Below are 21,205 nucleotides of genomic sequence, written 5' to 3' on the forward strand. Positions count from 1 at the left end.
TAAAACTGTGACATTTTCTGACTAAGTTGGACACTGTACAGTTTATTTTTCATTGTAACTGCACAAGTTCTATGTCAAAACACTCCTGTAGACCTGTACTTTCTCTACACACTATCATTTAAGTTCAAGCTGTGTATTTATTATTTATGTATTTATATCTAATTTGTCCCATTTCTTTTTTTCAGTCACACCTGCCATTGAAACGTAAAATTAAAAAAATTAAAAACTGCAAAAAGACTTGAGACTATTGTGTGTGTTTCAAATGTGTGTCTTAGATACTTTTTTCTACAAATGTCACAGTGTTAGAGTATGGCTGACTTTGAGGGCCTGTCATGACTTTTCTTAAACCATTTGGGCCTAAATATTAGTGTGTGTGAAAGTTCTGGTCTGCAGGAGTGTTTTGACATAGAACTTGTGCAGTAACACTAAAAGGTAAACTGTACAGTGTCCAATTTAGTCAAAAATGTCAGAAAGTGTAATATATGCAGCGTTTATAGTTAAAAATGGCACATATTTTAGCATTTTTCATTATTATTTTGACATCAAACATTAATATGGGTGTTCACTTAATGAATTTGACGATTAAATAGAAAGTAATTGGTTTAAAACAGTATTTAGACATGTTTAAAATATCGCGCTTTTATTTTGAAGGGTAAACGCCGGAAGCGTTATTTTCTGTTAATTTGAACCAGTGGAATGCATGGCTGCGGTCGAATAGTCTTTTTTGCTTAGAAAGGTTCCTAACTGAGTGAAATGACCCGGAAGTACCTAAGTGGCAGCCATGATAAGAGCTGTTCGAATTCTCTACATGCTAAGGAAAGGTGCTTCAATGCTTCCTTACTTAGCTCCTTTAGCATAGGATACACTGGACCATCCTTTACGAAAGGAAAGGAGATAATGCCGTCCCACAATTCTTTGCGGCAGCAACGACGCACCATTCGGCCGTTCACGAAAACAAACGATCATGACCGACAAGGGACGCAGATCATCAAGCAAGTTACCGTTGCTTATTAAGCATGTTCCATCTTATGCCATAACTTGCTAATATGCTTATATGTTTTGAACTTTCAACAATATGTTAAACCCATAGAGGCGAACTATGAACGTTACGCTGCTGTCGTAAAATGATCAAAGTGAAGTTAACGTTGTAGCGTAACCTATGCTCAGTTTGCATTAGTTATTTCTTCATTCTGAGCGTTGTTGTATTGCCAGCCTTTAGGAATATCATTAATTAATTTTACTTCAGTCACAGATGCTGAAACCCTTGCCTTAATAAAGGCCTGTATCAGCCATAACAACTTCAAAGCACAATCAAGTCAACATTTCAAGGTGTTTACTGAGTTGTGTGGTGGTTCTTAAGCTATTATATGCATAGGCTTATAATCAGATCATAATCAGCATATTAACCATAACACAGAAGTCTGTCTTTCTAGAAAAAGGGATATGAGACGTTTTTAGCCAGATGATGTTTTTAATTCAACATGTTTGAAACTTAAGAATGATGATATGTACAGTAGTAGATTTGTAGGCCTAACAAGTTATGCCTATGTTGCATGAATTTAACAATAATTTTCATACAATCATACTAATTGGGATTCATGTTGATAAATATGAGTGGACAGGAGGGTGAGCGTGAGCAACCATTTTCAATGTGACAACCATTTCGTTTCACTTTTGTGACTGGTAGCCTATATTCCTTTTTTATTTCAATTCCAACCTTGGTGATGAAGCAATATTTTTCACTGGGTTGTCCACGTTTATATAGCCTGCATCAAACAACACGGTAAGAACGCACGGGGCGAAGTATCTAAGATGCGCTTTTAGTAGTCCATCTCCGGAACATTGTAGTTTCACACGGCAGACCCACGTCATTAACATCCGCCGTCGCATAATTACGTAGCCTAGTGTAAGTGCAGTCGGATTCTCTTAGCACCGCGGTTGTCTTTTCCTAAAGGCCCTGACACACCAAACCGACTTCAAAGACCCAGCGGCGACGAAGGCCGACTGTTGCGTCGCCTGCGTCTGGTCCAAAAAGTTGCACTTGAACACACCGCAAAGACTACACCCGACGGCCAACTAGCACGTACGTTCTGCGCCTGCGTGAGGGGAAATAACTCTCCATACCTTATGTCTGATAAGAAGTTGCAAATGGCACTGGCGTTGTCAGCCCTTGGTCTTTTGGTTGTGGAAGAAGAAAGGAAGAGGCGGAGGCGAAAAATAAGGAGAAACCGCACTAAATGGGTGAAATCATGAATAACGTTACTCCAGCGACAGGCTCAAGGGGCTTTCCCAAACCTGTGTCGAGAGCTGGAGATAAATGAAACCTCCGATTTTAAAAATTTCGCTCGGCTCTTTCCTGTTCAGTTCCACATGTTGAAGGAATTTATCAGTCCAATCATCCAGAGGCAAAACACGAACTACCAATCAGAGTGATCTCTCTCACCGACGGCTCCGACGCCGATTCAACATGCTCAATCGGCCGAAAAGACGCCGACAGGGTCCGACTAGTGCCGACGGTGCAGGACACACCGCAAAAACTAGGGACACCGACGCTTACCGACGGCCCGACATTGCCCGACGGCCGACCGTCGGCCTGGTGTGTCAGGGCCTTTAAGTCCTTATGAATTCTCCTTCACATCTTTCCTTGACCTCATGACGTTTTCCAACGAGGCCAAGGAAAAGTGGTTAGGAATAGGAGTTAGGACGTATTTTTTTGACTATTCGACCGCAGCCCATCTCTCAGAGCCATTGCTCTGGTCCCACTTCCTGTTACCTTGAGTGACAACGAATACATCCAATCAGTAACAACAAAGAAAGGACCTACCTTTTCCGTTTTCTGTGAAATGTTAAAATGGTTTCTCTTTTGCCATTGTGTTTTGTGAAATGTTGTGTTTTGTGAAATGTTAATTTGTTTTGTGAAATGTGTTTTGTGAAATGTTGTGTTTTGTGAAATGTTAATTTGTTTTGTGAAATGTTGTGTTTTGTGAAATGTTGTGTTTTGTGAAATGTTAATTTGTTTTGTGAAATGTTGTTGTGTTTTGTGAAATGTTGTTGTGTTTTGTGAAATATTGTGTTTTGTGAAATGTTAATTTGTTTTGTGAAATGTTGTGGTGTTTTGACCCTCAGGGCCACCGTAGTGTACAGCTGTAGCCTACAGTCATGCTGTTCTTACACAAAAAAAAAAACAGTCTATGCCTTATATAAACACACACAATTGAAATATTCAATTAACAGTGCAAAATACTGATATTAGATTAACAATGGGTAAATTGCCAGTAAAAGGCATCAAACAAAAGATCTTTTTCATATTTTCCTTTAACACAAACAACAACAAAAACAGTTTAATGGGTTTATTTATTTATTTCTGGTTATTGTGGGATGATGTGGACAATCCCGACTTCTTTTTCTGTGAGAAGAAATAACAAAAAACAAACAACAGTTTACAACTATAGAATAGAAAGTCGTGCTAAAAACTGAATGCAAACAAGGTAACTGCAAATGTGACAGATAACAGATATTACTGTCTAAGCAAGTTACAGCTTTAAAAACAATTTACATACATTTACTAGCGAATGTTACAACACTGCATTCCCAAATTGATAATGAATAATGCTGCTCTTTGTCATTGTAGCTCCCTCCAGTAATAGACACGATGCACAAGGTCATGGTTAAAAAACTGGGCTTTATTCCTATATCGAACCAACCCGTGAAAACTGGGTTGAAAGAGAAAATAAAATGCGTGGACAAATATTTGTTTTTATTTCTGATGCTCAAAAAGTAGGCCTATACATATAGTGCGCAGTGTGCTATCCAAAACATGTCAAACGTTTCAATCATCATAGTGAAATGAAAAATTTAATATTTTTTTCCACGCAGTGAGCAGGATATTTTTCCTATTATTTTAGCTGTGTGCAAATTCTTCACGACCTTCTTTATTTTATATATATAAAATATATTTACTTTCAATGTTTGATGTTGATATCTGTCATCGGTGATGTAAGGTAGAATAAATAAAAAGGTAGGTACACTATGGCCTCCAGTCAGTGATCATCATAAGGCAAACAACCATCAATATAGAGCGATCGATTAATATTTTCAGATAAAATATTAATTTGTTTCTTTTTCCTTGAAAGACCCTATCATCATAACTGACATACGTTTGATACGATACTATGATATAGCCTACTATGAATTTATGTCATAAAGATTTGCTAAAAATGTGGTAAACTAAACATATAATGGTGAGTAAACTGCACTACTTACCCTCCAGTACATTTCTGAGTGTAATTCCTGAGATTGTTGTACAAAAATCTTTAAATAAAAAAATAAAAAAAACTCGGCATCGGAACTCTCGCGAGACTTGAGTTGACCAGCTGAAGTAGAAGGAGAGCGGAGCACTCTTGAGCTCAAACCGAACCAACCAACATGTCCGGTCGCTCCGCTCGAGCCGAGACGCGAAGCCGTGCCAAAGATGACATGAAGAAGGTGATGGCCGCCATCGAGCGGGTCCGCCGATGGTGAGAGCTGCTCTGTTTTACCACAGGACTTACCTAGAAACATTCCTACCATAAATAAGCTTCCACACAATGACAGTGATGGGCGGGTAACGCAGCCAATGGGAATAGGGGGTAAGTCTTGTCCCTTCAGAAGGGCTAAATCACATAAGTGCAAAATTATAACTCTTTTCCTGTTACGACGGATTCCGGGCCGGGGGAAGAACGGGGATAGGTCGCTCAGTGGAAATATGGTAGCAGAGGAACAACGATAGGTAGGTTAGGTACCGAGGTCTCTCGTCGTACACCGGGCCCGGTAAACAGTAGGCGAAGTCAGAAGCCAGATACTCTTCGGCGAAGTTAAAGCCGGTAGAGAAAGCAACATGTTCGGACGATTGTCTTCCAGTCAGAAGCAACAGGCTGACTTGCGGAGCTGTTTTTTCCCCCACACACTAGAGATAACCCAGAGTCTCGTAAAGCTAACATCTAGAAACGGCTATTATTTGTCCAAACAAAACAAAACGTATCATAAGTCTCAGAGATGGTGCTGTTTTTCCATTTGGTAATAGCCACATAGTTTTGGTCAATTTAAAACAAGGAGCTGAGTGCTTATTTACTAGACAACGTCCACCTGTATTTTCTCGTTTTTTCATACTTCTGGCCTCACTTTCATCAGAAATAACTTTTGTACTCCACTCACATCCAGAAAGTCAAAGCAGCACATTATTGTCAAACCATGTAAAATAATTGTTGATTTGGTTTTCATAGACGCAGCAGGCTGTTTGCAGGTCTTAAAATGTCTTGCATCATATTATCTAAACTCAAGGCCTTAAAAGGTGTTGAATAAAGCCAGTTAAACATGCTATTCAATTCAGTGTTCAAAGTCTTAAAATGTGTTGTTTTTTTCCAATGAGAAAAGAAATCAGCCGCCTGTATTCTGATAGGTATGCTAAAGCTGTTTTCATTGTCACCTTTATTTTTCCAGGAAAATTGGTTTTATATTTCATTCTGGCATAAAAGGATCTTTTAAATCTTGAATTTACACCCTTTACAAGCCTATTTGTCTGTTGCTGCAAAGCATAAAGAAAAATCAGATCTGCCAGCCATTAATAGACTTATGAAGCTTCAGAGTGTGGTCAGTAGGTCTGACCTGTGCCCTCTGTCACGAAGCCAGTTCAACATGGTCAGGGTATCTTTGTGGTAGCTGGCTACATAAGACCTAGCAATGGCAATTCTGGCTAACTGGCCTCTCAAAGGTGGTTATCAACTGGCTCTATCAACCCAGGATTTTCAAATCCAACTATGAGCTGGTCATATAAAAGGGTTTGTAAACAAAATGGCCAATTACATGCAACATGGAAAGATCCAGAGCAGTTTATAAGAGAAGACAATACTATTGATCTCCATGGGGAAATTAGGGCGCTGCGTTGCAGCAGCAAAAGTAGGATGATTCAGCAGGTAAAAGGAAGTGGAACAGAAGCACACAACTAGAATATAAAAATAAGCAATAAAACAATAATACAAAATAATATAACAATACAATCAGTAGACTTAAATGATTGTGGGGTTATATAAACTGCTGACAATTTCAACGTGTTTAGTAGACTGTAAAAGTAGGAAGTGTGGGAAAGAAATTGATTACTAACATTTAAACTCTGAAGAAGAACAACCTATTTAAATGAACAAGACAAAAACATTGCATATAGTGTAAATAAAAAGTCTTATTTCTACCCTGTCATTAAGGCAAAGTGAGCATACTTTTCAAAGATACAGTATTGTGTCATGTTGAGTCTATGAAAAGATTTTCAATTCACAAAGTCGGCCTCATGTTCCCCAGGGCTGCCTGTGGTGATGGGAGTATGAGAATATCTATTGCTTCAATCACTCTGAGAAATCCTATAAGAATCAGTGCACTTAACATGTAACAGTAAATTTCATTCATTACTGATAACTACAGTCAAATAATGTAAGCTACCTGCTATTTGATAGCCATCTTTGATAATCAGAGTGGGTAAATGGCCTGGAAATTCAACAAACATTTATTATATTTCTGATATAATAAATCATCATGGAAAGCAAAGTGGTTCTGCAAGTCTCTCAACACTGTTGCCCTGTGAACAATCCTTCTTACTATCTGTTAATTCAATAGTTTCCCCCAGTACAGTTCTTTTTATTACTTGTCTCACTCATTTGAGTTGAATGATTTTGTTCATATCTGGTAATGTAAATTACATTTTTGCAATAAAGATTATTTTAATAAAGTCCACGGGATTCGTTAGGAGTGGTGATGCCATTTTTCCAGAGATCTGGTTGGTGAGGAGGCAGGATTTTTACGTTTGGATCCGACAGCCTGAACATACCCTGCTCCAGAGCAGGTTTGGTGTGCAGTTTATGTTACCATGATGATATACCCTCTAAAAAGTGAGCCACCTTTGTGACATTGGAAACTCCAGGTTAAATCTGAAGTTTTCTTGCTAGCCCTGTAATCTAGCTTCGTGTTATATGGCCGTGGTGTCTGCGGACCTGACAGCAACATTACAATGTTTTCCACTGTGTGAGGAATATGCCAGTATCTTTTTTTATCAAGCTTTCTGAAATGACTCAATTGTCCAATAAGATAAGATAGCACTTCATTAATCCCCTTGGGGAAATTCAGGTGCCACAGCAGCAACTGGCAGACAGTACCACGGAAAAAACAAGTACAAGAAGATAATAAAAGAGAAGAGGTAATAAGATAAAAATTAGAGGTAATGTACATAATATAAAAACTATAGAGACTGTGCAAAAATGCAAATAATAATAAATGCGTATATGTATACTGTATATATACAGTACATACAATCAGCATATAGCTGAAAAAAGGCTCATTAAAAGTTGCACCAGGCACTAGGTTTCGCCCTTTGTGGCTCCAAGTGGCAGTGGGAGATAACTTTGAATTTCTGAATGTACTTCATTACTCAGAAAAAAATAGGTAGGGCTGGAGATGATGGGAAAAGAATCTTATGACAGCTGGTTCAGCCATCGTGGGTGAGTCCAACTTTCCCTGGGCAGAGCGTTTGCTCACTGCTGCGTAGGAGAAATTTGTATTTCGCTCCTAATGCTGTGCTCCGGTCAAAGTCGGAAGGGGTCAATTTGCAGCTGGTAGGTCGTAACTACAACCTACATGTGTTCCAGTGGTCCAGATGAAAAACATGGGTGCCCGCGAGTGTTTTTTGTCCACCTTTTCCCCATGCTAACATTAAATGAACATACATTAACTGTAAGTGCAACTTTACAGGTGTTGAATGAATTTAAGGTCATGCAATGCTGAAAATCTAACTTAATGTATTTTGAGGAATACTAACATGTTAAAAGTAATGCTGAGTAGTGTTTACAGTGAATGCACTATGTTGATGTGACATCAGATAACTGCATGTCAGAAAACTGTGTTGAGAAATCTTGCCTGAGTTTCCTACTTGGAATTCTGACTTGAGGGGCCATTCCACTGCATACTAGCAAGAAGTTAGGATTTCCAACTTTCTGGAACTCAGTGGAAGTTTTGATTCATCGCTTCTTGTGTGGAGAAGATTTCCCCCCCGTGTCCATACCAGATACCAGAATTTCATTTTGGGCAAATAGGATGAATCTATAGTGTCTCAATTAGTGGGGTTGGGATGTTCTTGTCCGCTGCAGCCCCACTTTGTGATTTAGACTGATTAGATGGCTGGATTTTAAAATTAAAATCTTGCCTACTGCAGGTTTAATGCCAATTTTTATTTACAGTATGGAACAAATGTGTTTTGTACAGGGAGAAGAAATGGGTAACTGTAGGAGACACATCCTTGAAGATCTTCAAATGGGTGCCTGTGGTGGACACTAAAGAGGTAATCTAATCATTTTGCATTTTTTTTGTGATGTGATTACTCCTATCTTTCAGAAGTTTATCTCAGCTGTGTTCACTTGGTTTGCCTCCCTGTCTGCTGCAGAAAAACAAGAAGGTTTTGGATGGGACAGCCAGGGAGCTGAACAACTTCAACAGCCCACCATCAGAGAACACTCTGCTGGACTTCCATGGTAATGCTGCATCAAACCTGACTATCATCTGAAGACTTGTCTATGCATAATATTGTTTATCTTTGTACTCACAGGTGTTAATATGTAGAAAACTAGAGTCAGTATCAGTTTCAAAGCATTGTATTATGTTTACCTTTTTGGTATCCAGGTAAGGTTTGCTGAGCTGCTCTGATTCTCAATCACTTTACACACATTGGGCCTCATTCATGAAACGTGTGTACGATCAGATTTGATCTTAAAGTGTACTTACGAACGTTTCCACGAACATTTCGGCATTTATCTTTTTTTTTTCTTACCTGAATTTGTTCTTTGGTACGATCAAAATCTACGTGTGTTTGGAAACGTGTGGGGGCATTACGCCATTACGTGGTTTCTACTTAGAATGCCTTATTCTTTAAGCAAATCTGTTGAAGCAGTCCCAGACCTCATATCAACAACAAAATGTGTTTCAGTCCATTTGTAAGCCTAGTGATAATAACCATATTAACAAAGCTAGGCCTATATGAACAAATTCATAGGCAATTCTATTCAATTGGAAACATGATTGATTAAAGTGATTAATTATCATCATATACATATATTACATATATTTTAATATTATTTATTTATTGATCCCCAAGGGGATTGATCCCCAAGGGGATCAATAAAGCGCTATCTTACCTTATTGCAGGAGCAGACTGCGCATCAAAGCACCGTCTCCAAACGCATTTCCCTATTTAAACAAAAACACACCATAAACATTCAATTAATTTGTGACGCCAACCTAAACCTCCTAAATGTGGTTTCCCCTGTCCAGGAGGGAGCCACGACTCAGTGGTGCTGCAGAACAGCAGGGTGGTTGTGCGTCTTGACCAGGTGCTGGAGACGCATGGCGCATATTGGACTGAATGGAAGTTAAATTAACCAGAGTCTCAAGACTAACTAATTTGTCTCTAGGTGATGGAGGTTATGCCTTGACCACATTGCTAATGCCACACCTGATAAACCTTCAGACCCCTCAGCAGCGATCATATAATTATCATGCGCGCACTCGCTCCGCCACAGAGCGAGTGCAGCATACTGAGCTGGAAGGCTGTAATGTGCTTGGACACCGCAGGAAGAAAGCTCCTGTCAAGAGCTACAGTCAAAACCAACAATAATATTATAAAGCCTAAAGTCTGAGCTTACCATCAGATGGAGATGCTGCTTGAATTAATCCAGTGTCCAACTCCACTGATGACTGGACATCTGACAGCGTAGTCTCCATATTATTCCCCCAATCCTTTTGACAGCGCCCTGCCATCCGCCTGAAGCTAATAAACTGCATCTATTTGGAATTAGACTATGGGCTACGCTTTTTAGATTAGACTTTTTAGTCAAACCGTTTCTTTTTCATTTTATTCAAGGTGTTGATGTTGCAGCATTGACAGCATCAGTATTTTTTTTTCTCAGTTGCTGTCACTCCACCACTTACACTTTTAAAATGTATATATATTTTTTTCTTTCTTCACTCTCGACAACAACACTTCAATTTCAGAGTTTGAGTTTTTCTTCCTGGCTCTGTTTGCCATTCTCCACCACTTCAGTAATGCTTTCCATTTGCGCACGACCCTTCAGTCAGCAGGCCTTTTTTATGGCGTTGCCAGAGCACGCGCATCCAATTAAGGAACAAGTGGCATTCATTATCAGATACACTTGGAACACGCAAAAATCGAGACTCAGCGCATGCTTCGTACGAGTGATTTAAGAATGAATCTGTTCGTACAAGCGGTTCTTGCATGAGGCCCATTGACTGTGGGAGTTGTCCAGTACAGCCACAATCTTCTACTGTTGGTCACTCTGATCTGCCCAGTAAAACCAGTGTTCTGTTGAAGGAATGGAGACATTACTTTTTTACCTTCATTTATTTATAACCCTGTGCAAGTTGAAACCAAGGAAGTGTGTAACACTGACAGTAGTGATCATCCCTGCAGTACCAATAGGGCATGCAGGGCATATGACCTGGGACCCCTGACTACAAAGGGCCCCTGAAAATGCTCCAGGTTTGCATCTGGATAAAGCTATCTCGGCTATCTTCAATAGTTGTACATTGTGCAATTTTTAGTCTTGCTTGCCTAAAGCTAGGCATACACTGCATGACTTCAAGGCCAATAGCTGTCCCGACAAGTTTATGAAATCTGAGGCAAAACCACAAATGTTAGAGCCAACTCAGCCGCTACTGAAGCTTGCTAAGTTTGAATGGGTCAGAAATTCCATCTGATCCAGTCTTTGAGCAGTGCCAGACATCTGGAGATTTTCAAAACATGTTTGATTTTGTTGGCACAAAATCTGCACTGCTCTTGTAGTGAGAGATACGTGAAGACAAGTTTTGAAAATGGAGGACAGCAATAGCCAAAGAGTGCTTGTGAGGAAACCAGGAGGAACAGGCAGAAACCCATGCTGCGTTCGTCTCCCCAACAATTCTCTCCTCCAAATTCCTCCAATATCCCCGTTATTTTTTATTTTTCAGCACAAATGAGTGCAAACACAATAAGTCACATTTGGCTTTCACTTTGCAAGACAGCAGATTATCAAGGCCCCTCATGACCAAATTCAAGTGAAAGATGTTTTAATGTGTGACCTGCCACCTGTGCCATGTGTGTGCACCAATATGCTGGCCGGACAAGTGGGCTGGACAAGGGGGGCTGGGCTGGACCAGAACAAACATGGAAAGAGAAAGGCAGTGAAGCCTATTTTATACTGGGTGTAGTTGGTGAAGCGATCCACTGTGAAATGCATAGTCTTGATCTTCACAAATTCCAGACTCTTCAGAATGAATAAATTCCAGCTACCGCACCATGGTGTCTTAGGAAAAGGAAACAGGGCTTTCACTACCATACCACTTTGAAAGTTGTGAAATTGTAGGTTTTATTTGATGGGAGGGGCGGAGGTGAGTTGTATTATTGGTTAGAATTATTGGTTAGAATTTTTATGTGCCCCTACTGGTACACCATTTGAGACAAGGGGTCTTATTGTCAAGTCACGTTTATTTATATAGTCCTTTATCACAAGTATGTCTCAAAGTGCTTTACTTACCATATCATAAACATGTCATCCATGTCATACTTGGTGATATCATCTGTAAATATGGTGTTCAATTTGATTTCTATGCTGATGATACTCAGTTATACTTACCCATACAATCTGGCAACCATTCCCATTTATCTACTTTCAAAGCCTGCCTGTCTGACATTAAAAGCTGGATGTCCTCTAATTTTTGACTGTTAAACTAAAAAACTGAACTGCTAATCGTTGGACCAGTCAAACACAGGTGTCTGGTTTCCGATTTTACCCTAGAACTTGATGATTGCACTATCAACCAAAGCCCTACTGTCAGAAATCTTGGTGTTTTATTTGACCCTTTACCGTCCTTTGAACCCCACATTAAGTTCATCACCAAAACCGCATTCCACCACCTCCATAACAAAGCTAGAATTAGACCAATCCTCTCCTCTGCTGATGCCAACACCCTGATCCCTAGAGGAAACAAATGCATTGTTTCCTCTAGACTAGATTAGTGCAATTTTCTCTTCTCTGATCTTCCTCTTTCAGTCACTAAACTCCTTCAACTTGCCCTGAATACCACTGCCAGAATTGTTACCAGAACCAGAAAATTTGATTATATCACACCCACTCTGATTTCCCTTCACTGGCTGCCCATACAAGGTTGATCAGATTGTAAAATGTTAACACTATTCCATAAAGCAGTTCATGGACTAGCACCTGACTACCTTTCGGACCTTATTACACCATACATACCACCTCGCACTCTACGTTCTCAAAACTCTGGTTACTTATCCATCCCCAGAATGCACAAAAAATCAGCTGGTTGTCGAGCTTTTTCTTACCATGGTCCTTTCTTCTCAAATAACTTTCCCACTTCCGTCAAAACTGCCCCTTCATTGGCAAATTTTAAGAAACGACTCAAAACGCATCTTTTCTCACTCTCCTATAATCAACCGTAAAACTCCTCATTTCTCTACTGCTACAACAAGGTATTTTTTTCTATTATTTTTAACTGTTATTTTTGTGATTTTATTTTGTTTAACTTTTATATCATTTATTGTTATGTCTCTCCTTGATTCTTTTAATGTTTCAAGTGTACTGAGACACCCTTGTGTGATACTGCACTTTAAATAAACTTTGACTTGACTTTAAATCAATCCTAAATTGAATGGGAAGCCAATGGAGGGAAGCCAAGATGGGAGTGATGTGTTCTCTCTTCTTGGTCCGTATGAGGAGTCTGGCTGCAGTGTTTTGGAGTAGCTGTAATTAGGGCTGAACAATTAATCGAAATTGTATCGAAATCGCAATATGGCCTACTGCAATTTTCAAATCGCAGGAGGCGCAATATTTGTTAAAGGCGAAATGTGTGTCAAAATACCATTTTAAATTAAATATTGTCGTGCTGCAGAGATGTCCTGGCCTACACATCATATTCTACAGACTTAAGAAAACATCTTTGTTTGGTACAGATCCCCGCAAAAATCACACCATAATCATTTTAATACGTTTTTCAATGAAAATGAGAATAATGATGTAAAAATTATCATTCCCTCTAATATCGCAAATCATATCGCAATTGCAATATCAGTCAAAATAATCGCAATTAGATATTTTTTCAAAATCGTTCAGCCCTAGCTGTAATCTAGCAAGACTCTGCTGGCTCGGACAGGTGTACAGGGAAGTAATAGTCAAGCAAGTTGTGATAAAAGCATGAATAACAGTTTCAAGGTTCTTAAAGGATAAAAAGTAGTTGATGCATGGTCATGATATAACAGTGAATTTCTGAATGCCGCGGATACTGAGCCTTTTTCTTGTCCCTCCTCAGATGAGACCAGTAACCAGAGCTCCCTGTCAGACACCTACCAGCCCAAAGTGGACAGCAGTAGTAACTCTAGCCCCCAGCCCAGCGAGCCAGTCAGCCCACTAAACACTACCCAGTACCGCACAGACAACTCCCAGCCCCCCACACTGGGACAGGAGACCCTGGAGGGTGAGATGGCTACTTTCCTTATCTTCTCTTACTGCAGGCAACTTTTGTTGTCTTCTACAACACCGTTCATTTTTAAAATCCATGTCTTGAATTCGTAAGGTCCTGTCCAAACAAACACGCTCCCAAAACCTGAAACCCGAAAACTATGACTTTAATCTAATGTCATCATGTAAAATCTGGAGATATGGAACTTTTCTACTTGATACAGGAATTGTTTTGTTAGTCCCGCCCTCCTTCCCCTCAGTTGGTCAAGTTGCTGACCCAACACTTGTCACTCATCTTGATGTCATCTAGCCTGAGGCTGAGGTAACCGCCATCTGTAAAGCCACCACAGGCGTTGGAAGAAGCAGATGGCGTCACTTTTTTAGAACATTTCTTTAGAAGACCTATTATACAAGCAAAATCTGATAAAATATAGCCGCAAGCGGCAAGTGAGGGGTCCAATTACACTTGCACTGAAAAGACAGACAGACAAAACATTAGGGAAGGTAGAGAATGTACACAAACAGACAAGTTTTGTGAAGATTGGACACACAGTCGATTAGTTATGGCAAATTTAGTGTCAACTTTATCTTTCGTTTTTTTCTTTTAAAGATTTTTTTTTGGGGGGGGGGGCTTTTTGCCTTTATTGTGGTTGATTTGTTTTTTAGAGGGAGAGAGGGAGATTACATGCAATCGTGGCTTGAATCCGGTGAGCCACGTTTGGCATGTCATCTTCCTCCCTCCCAATCTTTCCTGTCTATCTCTACTGTCACAATAAAGGCAAAAAGCCCCCCCACAAAATCCAGATTCGAGCCCAGGATGTTGTGTTTACATGGTATGCACCTTAGCCCACTGAGCCACCAGGATGCCCCCAAGTTTATCATTTAATTGCAACCATATTGTTCATCACACATTGTTCTATCTAGTTATTCACAATGGCCAAACTTTCTACTGGAAAATATGACCCTTGTCCTTGGCAGTTTATGACTTCAGAAAAGACAAGCATGGATTTGAACCCACAATCCTCCACATAAGCGGCCGATGCTTTGCCTACTGAGCCAAACTCCTGTTATAGTATTGTTGAATAGAAAATAACTAAAGGGAGAAGTATTGTGATACTGCAGCCTATGATTGAAAGTGCAAACCACTTTATAGAACTTTATAGTGCTCTCCATTAAAGAATAAATCAATACTCAATCACATGGGGCAGACAATTGCTGCTGCACTGCTCTCTATGGGTTCAAACTTTAAAGCATGTTGCACTTCTGGCCACACCCCAATCAGTGATGTCAAATCAGGTATTTTGCCTTTGACAGATGATGCCAAACATCTGCTTTGGCATCAATAATTGGGGTGTGGCCAGAAGTGCAACATGCTTTAAAGTTTCAACCCATACAGAGTTTAGAGAGTTTTCTGCACTATGTGATTTGATTTACTTCTGATTTTTGTTAGTTTGCTATTCATGACTTAGTGACATTAAGTCGGGGACTTGAAGAATCTTATGCTCTGAAGACCTGCTTAACCACTATGTCAACTTTTGTGTGTCAAAGTGGGGAAACAAAACAAAGGGACAGGTTTTGTGATAGTCCCACCTATGTTGAACTATAACTGTATTAGTGCTCTCCATTAATCAATTAATTAATTTAAACATGGCTTTACAGACATATTCTTGAGAGCACAGGCATCATTTGTCTTACAAGTATCTTGAACATGTCACATTGTGAATTTATCAAACTAGGCTATTTGCAGCTGGACATTTTGATCTATGGTACACTCAGTTTCCAAGATGTCATTCAAATTTTTTGTCTGTTTACTAATGAAGGTATGACAATTTCAAAAATCATGTTGGTTTTTTTCTGTAACTTACGGTTTAGGAGGACAACGCTGTGGGATCACAGTCAGTTTTTGCTATAAACAGAGGGGGGCGACTTCAGAATCAGGGGTAGGTACCAGCGTACTAAAGATTTATCTCACTTCAGCCGACACATCCTGAAAATTGCAGCGCTCTAGGCCAAAGTGTTCAGATTGTATACCCATTTTATAAATTTTTGCAGTTTTTCATTTTGGACGGCAATTCTAGTGTCACCCTTTGACCAATCACGGTCATATTCAATTATTTGATGTTGACTCATACCTGTTGAATGCATGATGAGTTTCAGAGCACTAGCTTTAACAACCTCACGGGAATTGGCAAAAAATTATTGTTGCGCCCCCTTTTGACTGTTTTTAATGATTGTTTTTAATGAAACTTTTAATGCGATTGGGCTGGTTTATGGTTGGTTTGTGTGTCTCAGTCCCCTGAAGCTGTCAATCAGTTTTGACACAAATAGGACAAAAATTGAAAGAGCCTATTGGAAAAAACATTTTTGCATAAAATACAAAATGACAGAAAATCAAAATGGCTGACATATGTAGTCCCAGTGGCAAAGTTGTAGATCTAGGACACCTGGATAAGTGTACAAAGTTTGTCTTCAGTTGGACTTGCGGTGTGAGTTACGGAACAAAATGTAAATATGTGCGCTATTGTGCCACCATCTGGCCAATATGCGTGGGCTGCCTTGCCTGAGTAGTGGGGGGCCATAGGAGCCCATCTGCCAAATATGGTTGCTGTAGGACTTACGGTTTCTGAGCTGCAGACACTTTTAATGGAGAAAAAGAAAGAAAGAAAGAAGAATTCCAGCAAATAAATACAAAAGGGTTCCAGCACTATGTGCAAGTTTTATATCAATCGTCAAATCACAGCCCAAGTTATAAGCTAAAATGCCATAGGCCATGCCCACCGGAAGTCAAAATTTTGACTTAATTTTGGATTTTGATTATTACCTGTCCACTTAACAAGTGTATCACATTTCATGAGATCTGGTACATGCAGTTGTGAAAAATATATTTTTTGAATTCATTTTTGGTGCCCCCTATTGGCCAATATTAAAGTGCTTTTGCACACATAGTTTGTGAACATTTAACATAAATGTCAACTTTGGTGAAGATTGGACGCACAGTCAATGAGTTATGGCCATTTGTGTGATAAGTCACATATTCTGTCAAGTTTGTTAGTTTATTGTCGCCAAGTCGTTGCACTAATCGGGGGGGAAAAAAAAATCTTTGTGTTGCTTGGTCTGGTATTGTGGAGTACAAATTTTGAAGGCAAAAAGTCAAAAACTGAAGAAGAAGCTTTTTCATAAAACGCAAAATCACGGAACATCCTATACTATACTATACTATACTATACTATACTATGTGCACTTGATTTGGCTTGCTGCAAGGAATCTATGGAAAAAATAAATTTGTTTCAAACAGTTCAGAAGTTCTTGGCCAAAACGTAAAGTTGCTTGCATCATCATCAGGCCGATCGGTGCAATGCTTTTTTGCCGGAGTAGTGGCTGAGATTTCAAACCCATGTGCCAAGTTTGGTTCCTGTGGGTCTTATGGTTTCTGAGCTCCAGATACTTTTAGCTGAGAAAAAGAAGACGAAGGAGAATCTTAAAGGAATAGTTCACCCAAAAATGAAAATTCAGTCATTATCTACTCACCCCCATGCCAGCTGAAACTCGGGTGAAGTTGTTAGTCCATACAGCAGATCCTGAGCTCCACAGCGGAACGGCGTAGAAGCCTTCTCCAAAACAACTGAAGTTGCTGGGGACCTGACTTGACTTGACTTCATGGTGAAAAAATTAACGGAAAATAACCATAAAATGGCTCCATGCAGCTCATCCAGCATAATGCAATTCTCTGGAAGCCAAACGATCCCAAAGTGACTTGAAAAAACAGTCATTTACACCATTATTTAGCTGAAATCACCACTCTGTTACACCATTTTGTTATTTCAAAATACGTCATGTGTGCACGCACCCTTGCCTTGATAGGTAAGACTAACTCGAATAAGCAGAAACAAGACTTCCGGTTTGGCCGTTTAATCTTCAAAATAAAAGCGCAAGATTTGCAAATAGGTAGAAATACTGTTTTAAAACCAGTTACTTTGTATTTAATCATCAAATTCAATAAGTCAGCACCCATATTAATGTTTGATGTCCACTTAAGTCTCTGTTCTGTATGTATTCTGCACAGTGTAATACATGCAGCGTTTATAGTTAAAAATGCCACATTTTCTGGCATTTTTCATTATTATTCTGACATCAAACACTATATGGATGCTCACTTATTGGATTTGACGATTAAATACAAAGTAATTGGTTTAAAACAGTATTTCCACCTATTTTCTAGATCTCACGCTTTTAAACGGCCAATCCAGAAGTCTTGTTTCTGCTTATTCGAGCTAGTCTTACCTATCAAGGCCGGGGTGTGCACACATGACGTATTTTGAATTAACAGCTAGAGTGGCGATTTCAGCTAAATAATGGTGTAAATGTTGGTCTTTTCAAGTCACTTTGGGATCGTTTGGTTTCCGGAGACTTGCATTATGCGGGATGAGCTGCATGGAGCCATTTTATGGTTATTTTCTGTTATTTTTTGTTACCGTGAAGTCAGGTCAAGTCAGGTCCCCAGCAACTTCAGTTCTTTTGGAGAAGGCTTCTACACCGTTCCGCTGTGGAGCTCAGGACGCTGTATGGACTAACAAACTTCACCTGAGTTTCAGCTGGTATGGGGGTGAGTAGATACTGACTGAATTTTCATTTTTGGGTGAACTATTCCTTTAACAATTACAATAGGGTTGCCAGCACTATGTGCTGGGGACCCCTAAATATTACAACCAGGTGTTGGGGGGAATGGGGGGAAGAATAAGCCAAGTATATTCATATATTGTACATGTGCACTATTATAAAGGTGTTCTGGGATGAAGTAAATAACAAATTAAATCATCTATGAAATGGTCAAATTTCTGTGTAGTTAAATCGTAGTAGTTAAAAAATAAAAGGAATATTGGTATGTCAGGAGTTGAAAATTTTCAGCTAAAAGCTATCCAATTCAGACATTTTCCATATTTATTTTGGTGCTTTGGGAAGTTCATCTTGCTAGTGCACTGCCATATTGTCATTACGGCATTGCTTACATAACGGGATTGGTTTGTGTCAAAGGCACTGCTAGTGGAGAAAGGGAGCTGAGAAGAGAGAAAGACTGGGATACAATCATGGAAGACGATCAGGTGGAATGACCAGTAGAGCATGTGCCATGACACCCAATGGCGTATCCTTTTTAGCCAATGAGGAGAACAAGACCACCACGGCCAGGCAGAATATCAGGGCCATCAGTGGTATGATGGCCCTGATATTTGCTGTCAAGAAGTGGGGTTGGAGCACTTAGGATTGCCACACTCAACAGGCATAACGAGTCACACACATTCATCATGCTGTGCTGCGAGAGAGAGGTGCCAGAGGTTGCAATGCTGTCTCTGAGGGATGTCCGCGCCAAAACCCTGGAGCAACATGAATGGCCCTAATTTGCCAGAAATTGCATAGCAGCATTATAGGAAATTGCCTTTGTTTCATACAAAAAAACTCTTATGCTTGTTGTTTGTTTTCAGAACCATCATTGCCTTGTGAACTACCTGATGAACCTCCAATGCTGATCAAAGAGGACCTGGTGCCCATCACAGTTCAGGTAAAGCTGAAAAAGTCTTGAAAAAAATTATCTAAGTTTAAGGCCTAAAAAATGTAAATGTCTTAAATCGAGTTACTAGAGGTCTTATTTTTTTCACCGTGTAATGACAGGTTTCTTTGTGCTGCACGTACTCTCTTAGATTAATACAGATCAGGGTTAGTAGTACAATATGCATTCTGTCTGTTTTTATTAAACAACATAACAAGGTTAGTCTTACCATATGCATCCTATCTGCTTTACTAAACAACAGAACAGGATGAGCAGTACAGTATGCATCCTATCTGCTGTACTAAATGCAACAGGACTTCATGCCACTATACGATACATTTTCTGTTGTCCTTTTATTTAGTCTGCCCATTTATAGTTTTTTTTTATTTTGGTTTTTAAATTGGTCTTAAATTCAAAAATTTGGCTTTCTGAAATCTGCAGAAGGCCAAGTATGCTGTAAAGATTTCTGTTAACATAGGAAACGTAGAGTTTGTCTGGCCTGCCTCTTATCAACCGCATTATGTTGAAACCAGATGAATGGAGTCTGAGTTGTGCCCTTATTCTCCCAGCAGGAACAGGAGGATTTCTGTGGAGCGCCACCACTGAAGAGGGTTTGCACTGAGCAGAGCTCCATCCTGCCAGTTTCTACAGTCAGATAACAAACACTGTACTGCACAAGCTGCTTCGCTTTCAGTCACCATTTACAATTTGGAAAGCCCCCACCGCCCTTTGTTTTCAGTCATATTTATAATGCGCACATTTTAATTTTGTCAGCTTATTTGATATTAATGACTTTATTCCAGATGACATTCAACCTCACCTTTTGAGAGCATGAGGTCATACATAGAATGAATCACTTAACTATATACAAAAAGCAAAACTCAAATTGAGATTGCCACCATTGTTGGTGCTCATGAACGCAGTCCTCATAATTTCTTCACTAAAACCAAGTAAACAATGCAGGAATTAATAATTTCAACCATAAATACCAACAAACTATTTTCTGTGCATGTGTTTAATACTGCAACAGCCTAATTTAGAGCAGGATTTGCTCCAGAGCTTAGTTTACGAAATTAAAATTACTATAGAAATAGAAATTAAGTTTGTTGCTGTTAAAGGTGCGCAGGATTTTGCAAGGCATTGCATTTTAAGAATTTTCACAAACCTACTACAAATGACAACATTTTTTAATGTAATCTTTATTTGTCCATGTACTGCACCTTGAAATGGGGACACTGTGCAAATACTGGTGTAGGTTTTTACCTGTTTGTAGTGGGTGGACCTTAAATTAAACCTTAAATTAAAGCTGATTTTCTATACTTGAACCTCATGGTCATGGTATCCAGATTAGTACAAAGCCACTGTCCAAATGCTTTTGGACCTCAGTGTACCAAAATCATTTATAATAGGGGAGCTATTCTCCTCTAAAACATCCTCCAGATACTGTAAGAAGTATGGCTAAACCAAAATGTATGCCAGGGCTTTTCACTGGCTGTACACAATATTCCAAGATGTCCTTCTGCGTCCACCAAAGGGTAAATATTCTGATTTACTAATCACTCACCCTTGAAGAGCAATTAACCAGAAAGGTGTAGTTGCAACAGACATGTTGGATCTTCATGGGAAATGTGTGTTTTATCAAACTCCACTGAAGGAGCTGGAGGTTAGGGGAAGTGTTTCTTCTTTAGAAATACAGCGGGGTTATAGTTGGAGTAAACTTTAAGCCAGGAACATCGCCATCTTAACAGCAGAATAGTGATTCAGACATTGGGTCGATCTCTGTGTAAAGCATCCCACTGGCTGCTCTACCATTTCTAACAAGTAAAAAGGATGATAAATCTGGACAAAAGCATATAGATTGATCTGTCTGAAAGGGGAATACCACTTAGTTTAAAGGATAATTACAGTTATTTTCAACTTGGGTCTTATTTTTCCTTTTTTCAACTCACAAAATATCATCAATTACTTACCTGTGTAGCTCTACGTACCTCTCAATTTGCACAAATAGCTGCTCTTTAATACAATTGAACTGAGCCAATGGAAACTCAAACAGTCAAACCCAAAACACCCAAAGCATGTACTTTTTTTTCTGTACGTTTGTGCCGGAAGGGTCTGATCA

At 39.4% G+C, this 21,205-nt stretch overlaps 2 protein-coding genes across 5 annotated transcripts in view; both read left to right on the forward strand.

The window, feature by feature from the left end:
• Positions 1–13,196, forward strand: part of smg8 (SMG8 nonsense mediated mRNA decay factor) — a 74,154-nt gene extending 60,958 nt beyond the window's left edge. Inside the window, exon 5 of the transcript XR_013506863.1 lies at positions 12,828–13,196. The gene's annotated coding sequence lies outside the window, so the exon portion shown is untranslated. The remainder of the gene's footprint in view (positions 1–12,827) is intronic.
• bcl7ba (BAF chromatin remodeling complex subunit BCL7B a) lies at positions 4,369–20,369 on the forward strand. 4 transcript variants are annotated; one of them, XM_071909928.2, is made up of 7 exons: positions 4,369–4,517; positions 8,281–8,356; positions 8,459–8,546; positions 13,396–13,560; positions 15,417–15,484; positions 19,022–19,098; positions 19,656–20,369. In XM_071909928.2, exons 1-6 carry the CDS (start codon positions 4,426–4,428, stop codon positions 19,064–19,066), a joined length of 534 nt encoding a protein of 177 aa, XP_071766029.1. In that variant the 5' UTR covers positions 4,369–4,425; the 3' UTR covers positions 19,067–19,098; positions 19,656–20,369. The 4 variants fall into 4 exon arrangements, with proteins under 4 accessions (XP_071766029.1, XP_071766030.1, XP_071766026.1 ...); XM_071909929.2 differs by having other exon boundaries at positions 19,659–20,369; XM_071909925.2 differs by lacking the exon at positions 15,417–15,484.
• Positions 20,370–21,205: the final 836 nt, after the last annotated feature.

Source organism: Centroberyx gerrardi, chromosome 11 (genome assembly GCF_048128805.1).
Source record: "Centroberyx gerrardi isolate f3 chromosome 11, fCenGer3.hap1.cur.20231027, whole genome shotgun sequence".
Taxonomy (NCBI): Eukaryota; Metazoa; Chordata; class Actinopteri; order Beryciformes; family Berycidae; genus Centroberyx; species Centroberyx gerrardi.

Excerpts from the sequence above, each read along its gene's own strand:
- bcl7ba (XM_071909925.2), top strand. The coding sequence starts at position 4,426 with ATGTCCGGTCGCTCCGCTCGAGCCGAGACGCGAAGCCGTGCCAAAGAT. Across the intron at positions 13,561-19,021 it reads GGGACAGGAGACCCTGGAGG|AACCATCATTGCCTTGTGAA; the intron begins GTGAGATGGCTA and ends GTTTGTTTTCAG. Across the intron at positions 19,099-19,655 it reads TGGTGCCCATCACAGTTCAG|CAGGAACAGGAGGATTTCTG; the intron begins GTAAAGCTGAAA and ends TTATTCTCCCAG.